Genomic DNA, 20,574 nt, shown 5'->3' with positions numbered 1-20,574 from the left:
GTTAACATTTTCCAAGATCTTGCAGATCCAGTTAGTGTGGCAGCATTATGCATCTCGAGTAAGAGAAGGGGTGAAGTTTTTATACATTTTTTTCTATACTTATGCCCCTCTTTGCAGGGGGGAAGTGAGTTACTGCCCGTCTGGCCGCCTGCTTCGCTTTTCCAGCTTGTTCTGCCCTCAGCTACGTGTGCTGTAATTTGCTTTCTCTGTCCCGATCTGTGTCCTAACTGAAACCACGGCAGAAATTCCCAAGTCGTGTAAAGACCAGACAAACCGAGCCCAGCTGAAGCGTCTTGTCGACATGTGTCGCTCACTGAAAAACTTCTCTGAAGTGAAGCATACAAATGTTTTCAGGTTGAACCTCTCCTCTCTTTGCTCTCAAGGCCAGTAAACAGGGAGAACTTTTTATCAGCAGTCTGAGCTGTTATCTGTACAAGGGAACAGCAGATGGGGCTCTGTACATTTTTATAACTACTCCTCTTCCTACTCCCACACATTATCTCACACCCAAAGGTCTTTTGTGATCAGAACTGGCCTTTCTCTTGCATCTCGTTTTGTACAGCTGATCGGTAGATGAGCTTTCTGTGAAATGCTTTGCTGAGCTCCAACTTTGCAGAAGTTTTGCAGGCAGTTTTGACTCGCTGCTCTCCTTTCTCAGGGGGATTCCTCTGTCCATAAGAGGATCTGTACCTCCCACGGAGTGCTGCTGATGGTTTCAACTCTAATAATGCTGCTAACTTAACACAGGTTATTTTTAAAATGTTTTATTTTTTTAAATACTTTTTTTCCCTTTTCCACCGTAAGTTTTTTAGTCTCTTGGAATCTGAGTGACGTCTCACTCCCGCTCTTCAGTGTTTGTATGTGAAGCGAGAGAGATCAGTGTATCTTTGTGTCTGGGGGGGGAAATATATTGTGGTTTTTTAAAGATGCTTTTATTTTGAATTTTGAGAACCTTTGTAATAAAACTGGTACATTTCTATGGTTGGCCTGAGTTTGTACTGCTTTGTGCTGAGAGGAAACACTTGGATAGAGTGGGAGGGTGGTTGGTTTTCAGAGTCACTACTGGAAAATGTTGCGGTGGCTTTATGGTGATCATAGTGTAGTGTAGATCCCTACAACAAAAAAAATGACAGTGGCTTTGAAAAGAAATGTAAGGCATGATTATTTTTCCCCCTCTTTCGGGGCTTTTGGGGAGATGCCTAGGTATATTGGTTCAAATGCATCTACTGAAGCCTGTAGCATTGTATACAGAACATGCTCCATGCTGCATGTAAAAGAATGCTTCAGTTCCTTTGGTAGATGTTGAAATTTCCTTGACTTTTTTGTTCCCCTGCATTTGATAAAATAGCCTTGAAATTCTCATGGACCCCTTCTCTCCAGAAAAGGTAAGTTGAAATGCTGTACATTTTGTGTGCTCACACCTCTTCTACTGAGGATCATGGGGGGCAGTTCTTGTCCTCCTGAAATTGCAGCCAGGTTCTCCTCCAGCAGCACTGCTGATGCTGATTGGGGTTGCAGCTTGGTGGTACAGTGCTTCATGCACTGACTCTTGCTCTGAAAGCAATGTTAGTCTGGAAAGGGAAAAATAGGTTACAGGAAGGGAGTATATTATATATTTTTTTGCATGAGCTTAAATGGTTTTAATGTGGTATTCGATTGAAAAAAATAAAATTAGGAGCAGGTTAATTTTGCACTGAGTGCTGATCACAGCTGAAATGCACATGGAAGGTTCCCAAGCCCAATCCGTTCTTTAGGTAGTTAAAGAAAAGCTTTGAGTGGCTCAGCTGCCTTTCAGGGCCGTAACAATACTCCGGGAAACTTAGCTATCCTTCTCCCCCCAGCACACAATTAAAATCCTCTTCTCCTCGAACAAAAACAAGCGTACAATTCCAGTCACCCCTGCTATCTCATGCATGCCAATGTGCGACTGCGGCCTCCCTCCCTCCCTCCCAGCCTCTCTTAAAATGGCTGCCGCCGCGCGGCTCCGCCACAGGCCTGGAGCCCGGCACCTCTCGGCTGGGCCTGCTGCAGCTGGGCCTCGGGGGGCACGCGGAGCCATCTTCCAGCTCGGAAATAATCTGCAGATCGCAGCGCCTGCGTTTAATTTTATTTTATTGCCCCAGGTTAATGGGGATGAATGCCTGCTGCGGTTGGAAGCGGGTTGCTTGCTGTAGTTTCCCATTATTGATGATAATAAATACCTTCTGCAGTTGGAAGCGGGTTATTTGCTTTTTGTTTCCCGTTATTGATAGGAGGATGAGCTGCATAAAGCCCTTTGGGCTTCTATCGAGGGCCATGGAGGAGCTCTGGTGGCCCTGCCTTGATGGTGCCCAGCAGCCCTCGGTCCTGGCTTCTCTCCGGGCTCCCTTTGGCAGCCCAAACAGCGGGGGCAGGTGGTTAAAGGGGGATTAGGAGCCAGCCATTAGCTGCAGGAGGCCCTGCGCTGTCCTACACAGCCCGAGGGGGCAGGAGGAGCTGCTGGGGGCTGCTGCCTTTGTGCTCTGCAGCTGCTCTGAGGTGGGCAGCAATCCTTCCTTCCCCAGGCAGACCACAGGAGAAACGATGGAGGCATCCAAAATGCCTTCATTTTGGAAGGAAAAATCTTTGATCCCAGGTGCTAGCTCTTACAATCAGGCATGTCCCCATAGCGCAGGATCAGCTCCTTCCTAAAGCCACAAAAAATTAAACCAAACTTACACTGGGGCATCCCTAGTGAGACATCCCCCCTCCACCCCCCAGGAACCATGCTTAGGGCTCCCGAAATCAGGTACAGAGCCAAGGGGCATCCTAAGGTAGCAGTGACAAGAGGCTGGTGTGAGAAAGTCCTTTGTGGCTGTAGCTCTACATCTGCTGCAAGTCAATTAACTGCGAGCAGAGCCAGGGCTGGGGTGATTAAATGCAGCAGCTGTTGAACTAAATAAGCAACTGCTATCTTCGCTGGCCCTTGTCTGGCATCCAGGACAAGAAGGACTCAAGCTCACCCATAAAGGGGTCACCATTTATTCCTTTCAAATGTTACAATAAAACCCATACAGCTTTTTTTTTTTTTTTTTAGAAGTTAGAAAATTGCAAATCAAGTGTTTTGGCCATTAAAAAATTATTTACAGAGAAAACAAATGTTGCTTCACATTATACAGCTGGCAGGCCCCCTCCCTCCACCCCAGACCCTAAAAGTTATCCCCTAGAAGCAGAATTAAACACAGCGGACTTACAAGCTTTACGGTTTTAAGCCAATAGTAAGACTTTATAAAAAAAACTAACCAGATTAGCTTTTAAACCATTGGTTTCTATAAAAAGCACAAAATACTTTAAATGAAGTCAGAACCAGGAATGTAAACTGAGAAAAAGAATCCACTGAACAGTCACTGGCTTGCTGGGCTCGGAGGAGCGTGGGGACGGTCGGGAGGCCAGCAGAGACCAGAGCAGGACGCGGGCTCTGGGGTCTTACAAACTGTAAATTCCAGTTATGTCCAGGATAGTCTTCCTCCACAGTTTTAAAGGATTCAGGTAAAACTACACTCCGAGTTGTGATGGTGGTGGGAATCCAAACCAGCTTCCTAACAGGAGAGGTGGGGGCAGGGGGAAGAAATAATAATTCAGGGCTGGGTTTTAGAAAGCGCTGTCAGTTCTACACCGGAGAGGGGAGGTGTGTGGGCAAGGCAGCGAGTCCGTGGTGTTACTGGGGTGGAGAGGATGGCGCAAGAGTCTCAAGTTAGGTGGATGCCAAGCAGGCTCTACTCTTCCTTCTGCTCCGCCGCCACGGGAGCCGTGGGCTCAGGCCCCGCGGCTTTCGAGGGCTCCTCTGGTTTGGCTGCATCCCCCTGGGGGTCCCCCGGCTGCTGCTTCTCCTCCTCCTTGCTCTCCCCTGCTTCTGCATCCTCCCTCTTGGGCTCGGCTTCCTGCTGCCCCTCGCCAGCGGCCCCGGCCCCGCTCGGCCCCGCGTTGCCCCGCTCCTCCGCCTGCCCCTCCTGGGGGGGGGCCGAGGGCTCCGTCCCGCTGCCGGAGCCGGAGGGGGGCTCCTCTCCCTTGGCCTCTGCTTTGCCTTGGTCCTCCGTGGGAGAGGACGCGGAGGAGTCCCCGGCTTCTTTCTTGTTCTTCCTAAAGGAGATCCCGCTCAGCTTGAAGGACTTCTTGAACGAGAACTTCTTCTTCTTCTTGGGGGTGTCCTTGGGGGCCGCGGCGCCTTCGGGCTTCGCGTCCCCACCTTCGGCTGCGGGGGCCGGCTCGATGGCATCCTCGGCGCCCGGCTCGCCCTTGCTGTCCTCCTGGGGGGGCTCGGCCGAGCCGTTGCCGTTGAGGGGGGCCGCTTCGCCCCCCGCCTTGGGCGTCATGTCCCCGTTGAGCCGCAGGTGGCCGTTCTCCTGCGGGAGCAGCTCCGCGTTAGGCACACCCAGGACCCGGCACCCGCTCCCCAAAAAACCCCAAATCCACCCCCAAAAAACCCTCCAAGCCCACCGCCAGCTGGGACGAGAACCCCTAAAACCCCAAATCCCTCCCACCCCACAGCCAGCTGGGGAGAGGGTGGTCACCAAACCCCCCAACACCCAAATCCCCCCAAACCCGCAGCCAGGCGGAGCGGGGCGCCCCAAAACCCCCCAAAATCCCCCCGCAGCCACCTGGGGCGGGGGGCACCGAGCCGGGAAAAGGGAAGGGGGGGGAGACACCGGGGCGGGGGCGTTCGCACCGGGTGGGGAAGGGGAAAGGGATGGGGGGGGGGGGTCCCCGCGTTGCCACCGGGCGGCGCCCGCGCTCCGCGCCCGGTGCCGGGAGGGGGGCCCGGGGCGCGGCTCGGTGCCGGCCGGTTCCGCATCCCGGAGCCCCCCCGGGGAAGACCCCATCCATATCCCTCCCTTCTTTCCTCTCCCCCCCCAACCACGGGGTTTCGGCCGCCCCCTCCCCTCCGAGCAGCAGCCACCGCCTTTGTCTGTCTGTCCGCCCTGCCCCGGCGGTGCGCACGGTGCCTCCCTCCCGCTTCCATCCCGGTTCCTTCCACGGTTCCCTCCCGGTACCCACCTGCCCGTTGGCTTTAGAGGGCTCGGTAGCGGCGGCGTGGCCGGCCGGGGGGGCTCCCCCCTCCGCCTTGGCCGCCTTGGAGCCCTGGCTGCCCATGAGTGCGGCGCCCACCCCGCCGCGGCGGCTCCGCTCGGCGCCGAGAGGCAGTGGGCGCAGCCCCCCGGCGGGGCGCTGATAAGGAGCGGGGACGGGGCGGGACGGAGCCGACACCGCCCCCGGGGCGGGGGGAACCGGGCTGCAGCCACCGCCCCATCGGGGCCGGGGGGCTTCTGCCCTTCCCCACCTCCCCCGACGGCCGGGGAGCCCCCGCTGGGGATGGGGAGGGAGCCGGAGGGGGAGCGGTGCTGCCCCCGGTGCCGGCACCCCGGGGTGTCGCCCACTTTTGGGTGTCTCCCACCTTGGGGTGTCGCACACCCTGGGGTGCTGCCCGCCCCCGGGAAGGTCCCTTGGGGGTGGCATTTGGGTTGTTGTTTGGCTCGCCCCCGCAGGCAGCCCGGTAGTTTGCCCCCGCAGCCCTCGCCGTCCGTTCTTGGATTTCCCGGAAAGGAAGAGTTTATGGGAAAGGAAAGTGGGACTGAGCCGAGGCCGATGCCAAGCAGCAGGGACAAGGGACAAGGGCCACAGCTCCTGTGGCGAGCCAGCAGCAGCTGGGGGGCAGCGACCTGGGCTCAGCCCTCCCGGCACCCCCTGGAGGGTCCCAAGAGCGAGACCCCCTTGTGCCAGTGGGAGCTGCCCCCCCTGTACCCCACCAGCAGCATCCACGCTCCGAGAGCTGCGCCCTGAGCCCCAAACCCTGCCATGACCCATTCCAGTACCGTGCCGGGGTCTGCAGCCCCCCCTGCCAACACCACCCCAACCCGGGCAGCCCCCAGCCCCCAGCACCCAGCCCCCAGCCCCCAGCCGGCCGCAGGGGCCGTGCAGCATCAAGGCCAGCGTCTCCGGGGGGGGGGAAAAACAATGCTGGGCTGTGTGCTCTCCGCCAACAAGGTCATGTTTTGTCTCTGTCCTCCCTCCCCCCCCCGGCGCACATCATCTCCCCCCCGTCGGAGAGAAATTGCGCTGTTAATTAAAGCAGGCGGCATCTTCCTTATTGACTTTTGGTCGCCAGTTGATAAAGCCTTTGCCCGGCTGCTGGCTCGCCCGCCCGCTCCTCGAGCCGCCTGCGAGGGGGGCAGCGGCCGTCGGGGCTGCAAGGGGGCTGTGGAGGATGTCCCGGGTTGAAAAGCACCCATTTTTCAGAGCGCAGCGAGGCTGCTTGCTTTGGCAAGACAAACGGCCCAAGCGAGTCCATTAAATCCGTCGATAAACACAAAAATCGCCCCGTGTCTCTGCCACTTGGTGCCCGGTGCCCCCAGTGCTACCTGCGGGGTCTAAAATCTGTCAGAGCCGGGGGTGGTGACCCCCAGCCTCTGCCCCTGTGGCCACCCGGTGCTGGGCAGTGTCCAAGCCAAGCCCAATTCCTGTCCCCACGTCCTGGGCACGAGCATGGCCTGGGTCCCCTGCTGCCATCGGGGTGTTCGGAGGAGCAGCAGGGTCCCTGCTCGAGGTGGGAGGGATGGGGCTGGGGTCAAGACTACCAGGGCTGCTGCTGGGGCCGTGCTCCGTGCCGCTGGCTCGGCCCCCACGCAGAGCCCAGGTCTCTTCCACGCTTTGCTGGAGGGGACAAAGCGCTTCACACCCCGCTGCTCCCCTGCCACAGCCATCGGAGGGCCGAGCTGAAGTGACGGGAGGCAGATGTGATGTTCCTAAAGGGCAAACTTTAGCATGATGAGACAGGTCAAGATGCAGCCCTGCCGGGGGGGGGCAGCCCCCCTTTAGGCATCCAGCAGCAGTGCCGCAAAGCTCACGTGCGCTTTTTTAGTGGCTTTCATCTCCACAACATCCCTGCTTGCCACATCGCTCCCGATCCCAGCTTCTCTTGAAAGCCTCCTTCCCCTGCAAGCTGCGCAGGGGATGGCTTTATAAATAGATTCCTTCCCCGTGGGTTCCCAACCTGCCTCCCCCTCCCAGGGCCACCCTCCCCGCGATGCCTGCCCTGCCCGAGCCGATGGCAGCGGGGTCAGGAGCGCTCAGCGGGCTCTGGAGGGGTGCTTGGTGCTCCTGGGGTGCAGCCAGCAGCCCCTGTGCTGTCACCAGGCTGCTCTCGGGCGTGTTGGTGGCACGGAGCACACCGTGCCACGCAGGGTGACACTACCAGGGGTGTGCACACAGCTGGGTGGGGGCAGGAGCTGTGACGCACAGCGCTGGAATCCACAGCACGACCCAAAACCTGAACCCCACGAGGGTTTCGCTGGCTCCCAGGGCTTGGGCTGCTCGGGGAGCGGCGGGGATTTGCAGGGTGCAGGCGGACGGGCAGATTACGGGGCTGTCTGCCTCTCCAGCAGATGGACAGGCAGACAAATCTGTCTGCCTTCCTGCGCGCCGCTCCTGCCTACAGGGCCTCGGGGATGAGACATCTCTGCTGATGTTATTTTCCACTTTCCAGACCTACTTAAACGGCTTGCTGATTATTAATTTATGAGGTGCGAAGCGCTGACAGCCCGCAGGACGCAGCGGCGACGGCAGCCCCCGCGTGCACTGGAGCCAGGGCAGGAGGACGCAGCCCCCTGCCCGTGCCCTGCCCCTGCCTCCCGCGTCGCTCCCCGGCGAGGACCTGCTGCGATTATTTATTCATGGATCTGGAGCCACTCAGCAGCCTCGCATCATCTGCTCCAGGTTCTTAACCGAGTTAGCAGGGGCCCAGCCAGGGCAGCCAATGGTGCTGGGAATGAAGCGGAGGGATTTCCATATTGATTTATAAATAGCAAAGGAATTAGCTAATTAGAGCTCTCCGGGGAGAGAATTCCAGCAGGGAGAGTGCGGGGCCGGGCTGCACGCAGAGGGACGGGTGGATGGTGACAGCTCCTGACCCCGTGGCAGCTCCAGCAGACAGCCCTCGGCTGTGGTTATGGCTGGGGTCTGCCTCCACCGTGCCCCCCCTGTCCCCGTGTCCCCTGCCGTGCCCTGCCCGGTCCCTGCTTGTGCTGCACTGGGAGGTTGAAGGCTCGAGGCCGTGGGGCTGATTGGGGCCATCCCCACGGAGAGGAGGAAAACCTCCAGCCATGTGCTGGGGGATTTCGGGAGGAAGAGATCTGGCCGGGTGCAGGAGGAAGACGAGGGCCTCGTGGTGATGGAGGGGGCTTTTCCAGCCCCTCGTGCAAGCAGAAGTCACCTCCAACGCCGTGCCACCACTGCGGGGCCTGGGTGGGTCACTGCTGAGCACCCGCCTGGGTCTGTGCCGCAAAGAGGGGTCCTGGGCACCCTCAGGGGCTTTCTCTTGGCTCTTGACCCATGCTGGGTTATCCAGGCCCCGTTCTTCTTGTGGTTTCTTGCTGCCACTCGTGGGTAGGTGGGAACGCGCTGGGCTGAGGGATTTTGGCCCCAAAGCCCTGCTCCCCACTAGGCTCAGGGGCAGAGCCGCGGGGCTGGGGCCGGTGCCGCAACCAACGGCTCCGAATCCGTCCTGCCCTGGGAAAGGCTCCAGCCCGGAGGCTGCAGCAAGGCGCTGACTTCCCATAGAAACACATAAAAGGGCCCGTTCTTGTATTTGCCAGAGGCCCATCATTTTTGGTTGTGAAGATCCCATGGCAACCGGTGCCTTGTGTAACTGCATTTTCTATTTCTGGGGCTGCTTTTCACTTCGGTAACATCCTTCTCACATCCCCCCCGTCCTGCGCAGGGGCAGCACCAGCCCTGCTCAGCCAGAACGGGCACGGGATGGGTGCTAGGAAGCAGCCAGGGCCGAGACACGTTCCCCACTGCTCGCACCCCATGCACCCCGCTCTGCTCGGCCCCGACACAAGGAGGCTGCGGGCAGAGGCTGGCAGCTGGAGCAGGGCGAGCCCCGCACCTCCTCTCCTCTCTCGGAGGCCATCTGCCCCGCTTTTTGGCCAGGAGCTGGAGCATTTGCTGGGGCTGGCTGACCCAGGGGACAGCCCTGGCTCTGCTTCACCCCAAGACGGGGAGCGAGGGCCCCCGGGTGCCTCCCCGTACCCAGAACGGGCACCCCACACCGGGTGGGAGAACGGGAACCGGCCGCAGCATCTGCGCCCCGGCGGGACGCACGTCCCCCGCACCGTATCTCCTGCTTCTCGCCGTAGGCTACATTTCAGCACTGATAAAGGGCTCCCTGACCCTGACCAAGCCGTGTGCTGCCGGTTCGGTCACGTTACGAGCTCAGGACGGCTGCCAGGCGTTGTCCGGAGAGAAAAGGGGCCGCAGCGTCCAGCTGGCAGCGGGGACGGGAGAGCGGCTGGGTGCTGCTGGGCTCCCTCCTGCCTTGGCCGGGGCTGCTGGCAGGGTCCTGCAGCTGGGGGGCTGAACGGGGTGCGTTCCGAGCCTCCTTCCTCGCTGGAAGGGAAGTTTATAATGGAAACAAAAGCGGCTCTGCGGCCAAGTGCAGCTTTTCCCATCCCGTTTCCTCCGGAGCCGCCTGCGGAGGTGCCCTGGGAGCGTGCCCACGCGCCGCGCACCACCACGGCCGCAGCGTGGCGAGGAAGCTGGGGCTGGGTGCGTGCCTCACCGTGGGCAGCATGGCCATGTCCTGCTGTCATTGTCCCCAGTGAGGGCTCAGCTCCCTCCACCTCCAGAACTGCCTGTGCCTGGAGCGGAGCTGCGCACCTGGGGGGACACGGTTTGGGGTCATCCCTTGTGTCATCCCCGATGGGGCTGCACGACAGCAGCTCGCCCTGGCCTCTGCTGCAGGTGGGGATGGGGTGGGGATAGTGTGTCCCTTTTGGGGACACTGCTGCTCCTGGAGGGCTCCCGAGCCCTGCGTCTCCTTGGGGTGCTGCTGGAGGGGACTCAGCTGTGGGTGCCCCAGGTCCCGCGCACCCCGCACACCTGCAGCCTCCCCTCCCATGCAGCTTCTCCTCCTGCACATCCAGACCCCGAGGACGCTGCTGGGCGCAGGGGCTGGATGCAGCCCCCCGACCCGGCAGCCTAGGGGGGTGACCGCCTGTACCCGAGCCCCCCGGGGCTCGGTGGTGGCCAGACCCGGGACAGGAAAGCGGCGCTGGGCTGCGGCGGTCCCAGCCCCCCGCCGCCGGGGCTGCATGGGCCCCTTTCTCCCGGGCAGTCAATGTGTCTTTTTGTTGCGCTGCTGGGTTTTGATGCCTGCGAGCAGGGCAGACAATACGTCGCATTGTTCCCTTTCAGCAACATCTGACGGCCCGGGCAGAGAGAGGCCAGTGTGTGCGCGGGGGGGACATGGGGAGGCCGTGGGGGAAGGGAGGCAGGGAGGCCAACGGGACTCTGCTCGAGGGACCGGGATCGGGAGGGAGGTTTGGGGTGCTGGGAGCCTCTGTTCTGGCTGCTTTTGGGACCTGTGGGGGGGTTGAGCCTCCAGCCTCGCTCATCCTAACCATACGGCCTCGCTAGGAGGCTGTGGGTGCCGTGCCCTTACCCTCCCTGTTGTCCTCTGCCAGAAATCCCAGCTAATTTGGGGGTGATGGGGGTGTGTGTGCATCCCCTGTCTCTGTGCAGCACCAGACCGGGCTGTGTCTCTAATAAATTTGGGGTGTCAAGGCCAGGAGCCCCGCCAGGTCCCCCCGTGACCCCCACAGGCTGTGGGCAGACGGGGATGGGCAGCACCAGGGCAGGGGCTCGAGCCCCCAGGTGGGCTGCGGGGAGGAGCTGGAGGGGGGAACTGCGGGGAACTCAGACGTCAGCGCCGGGATTGTCTGCAACTTTCCATCAGAAATCCCCTCCTTCCCTGTCCCTGCTGTCCCGGCCTGGATTGCCCAACCGCCTGGAGCAGAATTCCCCTCCACCACAGAGCAAAACCGAAAGCGTCCCCGGGGCCACGCAGCGCGGCGCAGGACGCGGCACGGCGCCCACGGGGCTCCGCCTGGGTGCCCACAGAGCCCCGGGACCCTCACGAGGGGTTCTGGGGGGCTGCTCCCCTTCAGGGGTGCTGTGCCGTGGCCCCAGACTTTGCCTCCTTTGGTTTGAGGGGATGTGCTGAGGGGGGGTCCTGGAGCCAAACCCCCTAGGGTGGGCACTTGCAGCAGGGCTGCAACAGGCAAGGAGCGCGGTGGCACCGCGCCGTGACCGCGTCCCACCGGGGTGCAGCCCCTGTTTGGGGGGGAAAACAGGGAAAAGAGCACTCCCAGTCCCCCCCCACGTGCTCCCCACTCTCCTGCCACGGATTTCACTCTGGGCAGAGGTGCCAAGGGGTGCCGGGGGTGCGGTGGCCGCGCGGTGGCCGTGCGGTGGCCGCCATCCCCCGGCAGCGGGGCCCTCCCCGCCCCCACCGCCGCCGCAGCTGCATTTCGCCCAGACTTGCATGGCCGTAACCATGGCAACGGCTGCTCGGCGGCAGCGGGATCCCCGCGGGGCTGGGGGCGGTGGGATGCGCGGCACGGGCACGGGGACGGGGACGAGGATGGGGACGGGGTCGTGGCGCTGCACCGCGTCCCCCCCGGCGCAACCCGCTCCCAGCAGTGCCACCGCTGCGGGGCTGGGGCACACCCGTGCACGCATGCAGCCGTGCACACGCGTGTGCAAGCAGGACGGCAGCATGGTGGGGAGGGAGGGGGGCTTTATAACCCCGTTATCAGGGCTGGGCTGCCATAAAGCCCGGGCTGTTTGCGGAGGCGCGGGCTGGGGCTGCCATCGCCGCCGCGCTTTGTCTCCGCGTTAACTTTTAACCGCGGCCGCCTCCCCGCGCCGCGCCCTGCAGGCATCGTGCAGCTCCCGTGGCTCAGGGCTGTGCGTGGACACCCCCCAAGGATCATTGGGGACCCCCACGCCTTGCACCCACACCATTTGGGGGGCTCTGGTTCCTCCCCGCATGCTCCCCGCCCGCCGGGGATTTGTCCGGCTGCGTCCCGCTGCTGCTCCTCGGCTCCCGGAGGCTGCGAGGCTTTTGGCTGCTGCCTCCAGCGGGGAATTCCCGGGGCTGGCGGGGACGTTGCAGCCCCGGGAGCTGCAGCCTGGGAGCCGAGGGCAGCCCCTCACCACCGCCGTGCCCGGCCCCTCGCCGCCGCGCAGTCAGCGCCGGCCCCGGTGGGTTTGGCAGCGCAGCAGCTCAGCTGGAGCAAAGCCTCTGGCGCTGCAGTGACCCACTAACCCTCTTCCTCTGAAAAATGCATGAAATGCAGGCTGCTGCCTACGGGGACTCGTGCACTCACGCTGCTGCTGCTCACGCACGTGGGGGCAGATTTTTGTCACCGCACCCCCCGTGGCTGGGCCAGGCAGCGGCACTGGAGACCCCCCCAGCAGGGCCGGGGTGCGCTGGGATGGGGTGAGCGCTGCGCTCGCCTTGCTGCAGATTTTGGGGTATGAGCAGTGTCTGTGTCCTCCCCCTCTGCTGCTGCTGCTGCTGCTGCTCGGTGCCCTGCACCTCCCCAGCCCACGCGAGGGCACGGCAGGTTGCTGCAGCAGCCGGGGCTGGCCCCGCTGCTCTCCCCTGGGCTGCGATAACGTCACGGCTGCGCAAAGTCCACGCCGCCGCCGTCCCCAGCTGTGCCAGCGAGCTGGAGGCTGGGGCTGGGGCTGGGCAGGGCCGGATCCTGCTGCCAGGGAGGGGAGGAGGGCACCAGCTCACCCCAGCCACCGTCACAGCCCCGGCCTCGCAGCCCTGACCTCGTTTCTCTCCGGCTCCTCCGCTCCTTTAATACACCCCAGCCAGATGGCTGCGAGCCGGGGGCTCCTCCGCAGCACAAGGGGAGCCAGGGGCTGCGGGGGGGCTGCAGCTCAGGGCTCTGCTGCTGCTGCTGCTGCCCCCAGCCCCCCCCAAATTGTCCCAGTGTGGCCCCCCCCCCCCATTTGCAGGGAGCTCCTGGGGCTGGGCGCTGCTGGTGCCGCCCCGCCAGGGGTTAACGGGTTTGTGCCTCGCTCGGCTGATTGAATTTTGGGCACATTTGCATCGCTGATTTCGTGGCTGCAACACCTCAGCTGCTGTGCTAGAGACGCCGGCAGGATGTTCACTGCTGGGTGGCCCCGGGCAGAGACCGGATCCAGCCCCACGGAGGGTGCCTGGGGGGTGCCCGAGGGGTGCCCAGGGGGGGTCCTCAGGAAACGAACGGGCACATCCAGCCCGCACCAGCACCGCGGCTCTCAGCGGGAGCAGCAGGGTTATTTGCAGGGCTGCGGGAATCGAGGTTCTGCCTTCCTTTTGTGGTTGCAAAAAAAAAAAAAAAAAAAAAAAAAAAAAAAAAGAGAAAAAAAAGAAACACAAAAGCTGACAGCAGCCAACCCCCCCGGTGCCTGCTGGCCTGGACTAAACGCACCGTGGCACGGCGCGAGACGCAGCAGCACAGAGGGAATCGTCCCCCGGGCTGGATGCGGCCACACCACATTTCCCGTGTCCTCTTCCTTCCCCAGCTCTGCTCCCCTCACTGCCTGCTCCTGCTGCAAGCTCTTCGCGTTGCTCCTCTGCCCCCAAGGCAGCTGCGTTTCCAGCCGGCGGCACAACCCTTTCCTACAAAAGGAAGCAAAACCCCGCACCAAACCCCACCAGCGCAGCCCCAGCAGCAGCAGCCGGCGTCCCAGGGTCCCCAACCCTTCGGTGTGACAGCTCCCAGGGGACAGAGCTTTTCGGAAAGGCCGAAGAGCTGAGCACAGCCCGGTGCTGTGCTGAACGCCCCCATGGGTGCACGTGGCCGGGGCTCTTGGGATCTGGGGAGGGGGCAGCTGTGTGCAGGGCGATGCTGGCGGCTGCGCTCGAGCAGCCCCCGGAGGTGTTTCCGTGTGATTTAAAGGGGAGGGGAGAAAAACAAAATAAAAGAAACCAAAAAGCCCCGAGAGGGGATTTGTTTGGCTGGCAGCAGCGGGCGGGAGCCATGGGAAAGCAGCGCAAGGTGCGGGGCCGGGCAGGGGCAGCCGGGGGCTTCCAAGGGGGCTGCCAGGGCCGGATCCTGCGGCATCGGGGGGGTCAGGAGAGGGTCTCGGTGGGTACGGGACACGGAGAGGAAACAGCAGCGGGGCTGGGGGGAGGGAGCATTCACTGAGCCCTTTTGGAAATCCCTGCGGCTTCCTGTGTGGTTTCAGCTCTTGCTCGTACGGCAGCGCAGCCGAGGAAGAGCGTGAATCAGCGCAGGAAGCCGCGCACCGCTCATCCCTGCCTGCACCCTCGCCCCGTGCCCTCCTGTCCTCCCCGCGACGTGGCTGCCCCCCTCCCACGTCACCGGGGCCACGGCATCGGGGTGGGCTCAGCTTGGTGCGCTGCGGGGCTGCGGGGCTGCGGGGGTGCACATGGGTGCACATGGGTGCATGTGAGTGGGTGCACGGCTGCACGGGTGCATGGATGCACGGGCGCGTGGGTGCACGGGCGCACATGTTTGTGGGTGCACATGTGGGTGAGAAGAGGCTGAGTGAGTTTCCAGCTTGCGGTGTGAGCAGAGGCCCGGCAGCTCCCCCCAGCAGCAGGCAGACGGGGGCCGGAGCCCAGCAGCACCTTGCAGCCTCCTCGGTGGTCCTGGTCCCGCTCTCGTTGTGCAAGCTGGGGGTGGCAGCACACAGACACACACACACACACACACGTGTGCACACGCATGTGCACGCCCCCAGGTGTGCGCACACCTCTGCAGCCCCACGTGTGCCCCCCCTCCACGCACGTGCCTGTGCCCCCCCCCTCCCCGCCCCAGCTGGGCTCTGCGCTTGCCGGTGCCAGCCAGGTGGCAGAGGAATCAGTCTCTCGGCTCCTCCAGCTAATTAACATAAATTGACACTGACTAATTAACCGTCCCAGCTCATTAGAGCCTGCGTGCTGCATCTCGGGGAACAGCAGGCAGCCGAGCGCTCGCTGCCTGGTGGGGCGGGTGGGAGCCCCACGGCCACCCCTGGCCTCCCAGAGCACCCCAGTCCCCGTCCCTGTCCCTATTGGTGTCCCCATCCCCATCCCACAGCCCTCGCTGAGGCCGCAGCGATAACGAGCTCGGCTCCTAATCCATTTATTCCTGGAAAACGGCCTGGCTCGGCTTCCTGGCACAGCCTGGGGAATCACCCGGCTGCCCTGCGGCACGCGGGGTGCCCACGGCTGGGTGGGGGCACAGGAGGAGACGCGAGGGCGGCCTGGGCGCAGACGTGGTGTAAGAGATGTGGCAGGATCACAGCATCCTGCTGGGAGCAGGACTCTGTCCCCGCGGGCAGGGCTGGCCCTGCAGCGGAGGTGACAGTGGTGTCACCCACCCTGCAGCAGGGTGGCCTCGGCAGCGGCTCGGTGACAAACCCTGCGTCAACCGGGGAGCCCTGCCCGGCCCTGGCGCTGGGAAACCCCCACCTGGGACCGGGCGGGTGCTGGGGACCCCCGGGCGTCCCCAGCAGCACAGCCCCGGGGTGCTGCCATGAGACGGGGCAGGAGGTTGCACCCAGCGCCCTGGGGCAGGATCAGACCCGCTGCAGGGAGCGGGGAGCGGAGCTGGGCGCAGGAGAGGGCGGCCGTGCCGTGCCACCACCTCCACGGCCCTGCAGGAGGAAGGAAAAGGAAACTTCTCGCTTCCCTCTTTGCTCATGGCTTTGGCGTGGCTGCCCGGGAAGCGTGGCCCCGTGCAGGTCCCATCCTGCACCCCCCCCCCCCACCCCAACCCTTGGGGCTGTGCCCCCCGCCCCAGCCCGGCCCCTGCGGCCTGCCCGCGCACGCCGCTCCCCACGCGGCCGCCCCGGGGCTGAGTCAGGGCCCCCGCTCCGACCGGTTTGGGGGGGACCCGGCGTGGGAACGGCACAGCCCCCGCGGGGAGGCGGCGTGCACCCAGCGCCAGCCCCGCAGCTGGATGGGGCCCGACGCCTGCGGACCCCAGGGGGCTCTGGAAGGGGACGTGTCGGTGCCCCCCGGCAGCGTTTGCCGGTTCCTGGTCCCTGCCTGGTGGCCTCGGCAGCCCGGGGATTACAAACTAGGTCAGCGGCAGATCCCCAAAGTGGCGGCAGTCGGGGGGTTGCTGCTCTCCTGCTCCGCTCGATGGCGTTACCACTGATCTGGAAGGGAGCGGAGAATCGCTGCTGCTGAAACGCGGGGGCACACGGAGGGGCTGGGGGACAGGGCCTGGGGATGGAGCCCACAGGGAGGGAATAGGGACATGGGGCTGCTGGTGACACACTGGGAGCACTGGGAGCAGTGGGAGCAGCCCCATCCAAGGCTGGGAAAGAGCCACAGGGAGGGTGGAGGGTGCTGGAACGGCAGGGAGAGATGGAAACGCTCAGTGCAGGGAGACAGGGATGGAGAAGGAGGAACTGCGCCCCGTGCCCAGCAGCAGGGCAGGATTTGGGGTCGAAGGGACCCCGGGTGCAGCCGGGGACGGACGTGGAGCAGGGCAGGAGCCTGAGCCACGAGCCCCAGCGCTGGAGGGCAGGAAGAGGGGCGGGAGACGGGGCAGGAAGGCAGCCGGCAGCGGCGGAAGGAAGCCCGGCAGCGGTGCAAGGCTGCGCCGGGGCTCGTGTGCCGGCCGTGCCACCGCGGGTCCCTGTGCCTGGCGCACCGGCTGCGCCCTCTGTGCCACATCGTGTCGGGAAAGGGCTTTGTCCCGGGTGAGCCCCGGGCTGCAGGTCGCAGCACCCCGCGGCACCGGCACGCCGGGGCTTGTCGCTTCGTGCCGCAGCCGGCTCTGCCACGGTGCTGGCGCGAGGCTCTCAGCAGTCCCGGGGCGGTGCTGCCTCACGCTGTGTGCTCAGCCAGCTCCCTTCCCCACCCAGCCCCTTTGCACCCTGCGCTGCCAGGGCTGGGGAAATGTCCGGGTCCAGCCCCGGATGGGGATCTCCGGGTGGATTTTTCCTTGGAGCAGATTTGTGTTGTTTTTTTTTTTTTTGTTTTGTTTTCCAGAAATGATGCAGCAAACCTGGCGAACGGCCCCGTCCTTGTCCCCGCCACGGCAGCCCCAAAGCTTTTCCAGCTTTTCCAGGTGTGCCGGGGTCGTGGTGCTCAGCCCCGGGGCTCCGCCGAGCGAGGCTGCGGAGGGGCCGTGGGGTCCCTGCGGGCTGCGGGAGCTGCCGCCCGCCCGGCTGTCGGCTCGACAGCAGCGCCGAGGATGGAGCTGTTAAATATTTATGGGCGCTGCTGGAGCCGGGTGGGTAAAATGGCAGCGGGATCGGGGAGGGGGACACACACACACACACACACACACACGGCTCTGCTCTCTCCCTGCGGCCCATCTGGCCCCGCGCAGCTCCGCGCATTGTGGAGCTGCAAATCGCCATCTGCTCCCCGCGGAGGGCTCGTGCCCTGCTCAATCCCCGGCCGTGCTCCCGGGGGGGGGGCTCCGAGCTGTGTCCCCAGCCCCACTGTGTCCCCAGGACGTGTTGTCACCGCTCAGCTGCCTCGGTGCAATGAGTTTTGGGGCCTCGGGTGGTGAGTGAAGGACCAGAGCAGCCCCTGGGTGGGTGTGTGGCGGAGGTGGGGATGACCCCAGGGAGCGGGGAAGGGAGAAGAGGAGGAGGAGATGAAGGCACAACGAACAAAATAATGGACGGGTGTGCACAAGACACGGGGTGTTCCCTCCAGCTGGGTGTCGTCTCCCCTCCCCTGGCTGTGCCGTGCCCATCCATCACCCATTTTTTACCCCGTTTTGGTTATCTGATCCCTGCGGGGGCTCCAGGGGTGCAGGATCCGTCCCCGCTCCTCCCCACACTCGCTGCCCCCCGTGAACTTGTTCAGATCAGAAAACGAGGGCGGGCGTGTGTGTGTGTGTGTGTGTGTGTGTGTGTGATTGCTAATCAGGCCCTGCACGGGCTAATTCAGGGCTGCCAATTACTGCAGGTCTCTCCGGCTCGGGACGGGGCCTCGTGGGCCGTGTCCTGCCCCGGTTTCGGCAGGGCAAGCCCCGGGCAAGGTCGGGCTCGGGGGCAGCGGTGGGCAGCGGGGCTCGGCTGGGCTCAGCCCCCCTCCTGCTGTGGGTGCCCACGGAGCCCCCAGGGGCAGGAGATGCTGCGGGGTGGGCACGGGGCAGCTGCCCCCCACCACCACCCCGTGGCATTTATCCCCTTCCCCATCTCCCAGAGCCCCTGCCTCGCTGTGAGATGGCAGCGGGCGAGCGAACCCTTTAATTAGCCACTTTAGGGATTTGGCTTTATTAATGGCATAAACGATGATGAAGGAAGAATTAAAGCTACCGGCCTGCAGCTAAAGGGCACGGCGCAGCGGGGATCTGCACGGGGGGCTCCTTCCCGGCCCCCTCTGTGCTCTTTCAGCCTCATCAACAGCCCCGTGCCCCCCGTTTCTGCCCCCCCCGTGGGCAGCAGAAGGCTGGAGCTCGGCCCCTGCTCGTGTGCCACGTTCTCCCCAGGTTTTGACCCCGTTGCCAAACCGGTGTTGGGGTCCTGGGTTTGGGGGCACCCCAGGACAGGACCCCGGCACCCGTGGGCTCCCTGGTGGCTCCGGAGCTCGTTAGGGGCAGGTGTGGGATTAGCCCTAATTGCCTGCACTTTGCTGGCCGCAGCCTCCTCCCCGAGGGCTCCTCGTTACCTGCAGCAAACCTGCGCCCGGCATCTGGCTGCTAATCCCGGGATTAGGGGGCAACGGGGGGGGGCAGCAGATGGAGCCCGGCCAGGCCAGGACCCCCAGGGGCTGCTCCCACGCCTGGTGCTGCCTCGGTTTGGTTCGGGTGGGCCGGGGACCCCCCAGGTCCCCAGGGCAGAGGGACGAGGGGACGAGAACCCCGCTTGCAGCCCCCCCGGGGCCAGGTCCCCCGTGCGGCTCACCCTGCTGCTCCCGGGGGGAATTCCCACCCGGGATCTCCCCGGGGACATCATCCCCTCCGGGTCCCCGGGGAAAACCCCTGCGCTCACCGCTGGTGACTCAAGGGAAAGGAGAAGTGCCCCCCCCCCGTCCCCCTGTCCCCCCCCCCCCAGCTCCCTGCCACCCTTCCCAGCTGCGGGGCCTTGCTGGGAACGCGCTCGCCCTGTGGGAAGGGGCTGGGATGCATCGGGGTGCAGGCACCCCTGGGGCTAGGGGGGTCTGCACGGTGCTGTGGGGTCGCGTTGCTGATCCTGGCGTGGTTGGGAGCCCCAAAATTGTGGCTCTGTTTGCTGCAGCCACCCCCAGCCTGGCCACCCCAGGGATGCTGCGCTGGGCCGTGTCCCCAAATATCTGCAGCGTGCTCGGGCCGAGCAAGGGAATGGGGGTAAAACCATGGAAAAAAGAGAAGAAAATGGTTGCAGGGCTCCTTCCACACCCCTGCACCGCCAGCTGCCTCGTCCCTCACCCTGGGGAGGCTGCGGGGGTCCCGGCTGGGCAGCGGGACAAGAAGAGGGGGGTCCCGGTGGGAGCTGCCCATGGGGCTGCGTCCTGGGGGGGTGCCCCACAGCCGGACCCCCTCCTCCTACGGGCCGAGGTCCCCCCAGGGCTGCGTGCTAACCCCAGGGTCCCCGCTGAATGGGAGGAAGGAAATCCTCATCCTCGGGAAAGGCTGGACACGGCCGCTTCCTCCTGCCGCGGCGGGGAGGGGGCCGGGGCGCAGCTCTGCTCCCGGGGCACGGGGGCAATGGGGGCACCGGGGATGGGCTGGGGACCCCCCCCTCCGGGCTGGGACCCTCCCCAGGCTGGCTGCCAGCCCCAGCTCCTCGCTTTCCTGCTCCTTCTTCCTCTTCTTCCTCTTCCTCGCCGTGCCCTCGGGGGTTTCGCCCCGGTGGCTTTGGCCCCTGCGGTGTCCCCGGCTGGGTGCTGGGATCCTGCACTGGGGAAATTGGGGAAATGGGGAAAAATGGAGCAGGGAAAAAAGGGGAGAAGGGGAAAACGGGGGAGTAGGGGAAGGTGGGGGAACGGGGGGGAGCTGGGGAACAGGGGAAAGATGGGGAGCAGGGCAAAAACGGAGAGATGGGGAAAGATGGGGGGGACACGGGAAGATAGGGGAGCAGGGGAAAGCCCCCAGCCCCCAGCCCCAGCCCCCTCCCCGAGCCCCCTCCGATGCCCCCCGGAGCCGTTCGGGCTCTCCGCGCTCCCGGCCCCCCCCTCGCACTCCCCGGGCGCCCCCTGGCGGCGTTGGAGCCCCCCCGAACAAAGGCCGGGGGCGGCGGCGGCTGCTGGGGCCCCCCCACCCCGAACCCCTCCCGGTGGGCGCCTGAAAAACGCCCCCGGCAGCAGCCCCCAACTCGGTGATGCGGCTCCTTGGGGCTGGGGGGGTCGGGGTTTGCACCCCCGGGGGCTGGGGGGGGTGCAGGGCTCTGCCCCAGCCCCCTGCACCCCCCCGGGTTTGGCCCCGTGTTTTTTGGGGCTCCCTTAGGGTCACCCCCCACCCCGAGCCGCAGGGATGGGTGGTGCTGGGGGGCTGCGCACAGCACGAGGCTCTCCCCCACAGCAAGGGGCTGCAGCTTAAAAACGTTTTTAGTGAAAAAAACGCAATCCTGCTGCCTGCGAGCGTTGCAGGGATTTCTGTAGGGTCCCAGGAAAAGGCAGGGTCAGGGCCCTGCAGAGCTCCCCTCGCTCCCCCCAGAACCCAGCCCCGTTAATAAATTTCTCCTCTCGCATCCAAACAGGAGGAGGCCCCCTCCCGAGATTCCACCAGCCAACAAACGCACAAACAACTGTTGGGAGTAAAAAAATATGTTTTTTCCTTTTAATTACATCAGTTATCAAAGAAAAAAAAAGCAGTG

The 20,574-nt window shown here is 63.9% G+C and overlaps 1 protein-coding gene across 1 annotated transcript; it reads right to left on the bottom strand.

Moving 5' to 3' along the window:
- Window positions 1-2,984: 2,984 nt before the first annotated feature.
- Window positions 2,985-5,159, bottom strand: MARCKSL1 (MARCKS like 1). The gene is made up of 2 exons (XM_032202425.1): window positions 5,014-5,159; window positions 2,985-4,361 (listed from the first exon to the last, which is right to left on the bottom strand). The coding sequence occupies exons 1-2, from the start codon at window positions 5,107-5,109 to the stop codon at window positions 3,735-3,737; spliced, it is 723 nt and encodes a 240-aa protein (XP_032058316.1). The 5' UTR covers window positions 5,110-5,159; the 3' UTR covers window positions 2,985-3,734.
- Between the last annotated feature and the right edge of the window lie 15,415 nt (window positions 5,160-20,574).

This window comes from Aythya fuligula, chromosome 23 (genome assembly GCF_009819795.1).
Source record: "Aythya fuligula isolate bAytFul2 chromosome 23, bAytFul2.pri, whole genome shotgun sequence".
In the NCBI taxonomy this organism is placed as follows: Eukaryota; Metazoa; Chordata; class Aves; order Anseriformes; family Anatidae; genus Aythya; species Aythya fuligula.
This window is presented reverse-complemented; position numbering and strand designations above follow the sequence as displayed.

Bases quoted from the DNA above. Each gene is read 5' to 3' on its own strand.
- MARCKSL1 (XM_032202425.1), bottom strand. From the start codon at position 5,109: ATGGGCAGCCAGGGCTCCAAGGCGGCCAAGGCGGAGGGGGGAGCCCCC. The intron at 4,362-5,013 runs GTGGGTACCGGG...CTGCTCCCGCAG, and splicing joins CCTCTAAAGCCAACGGGCAG to GAGAACGGCCACCTGCGGCT.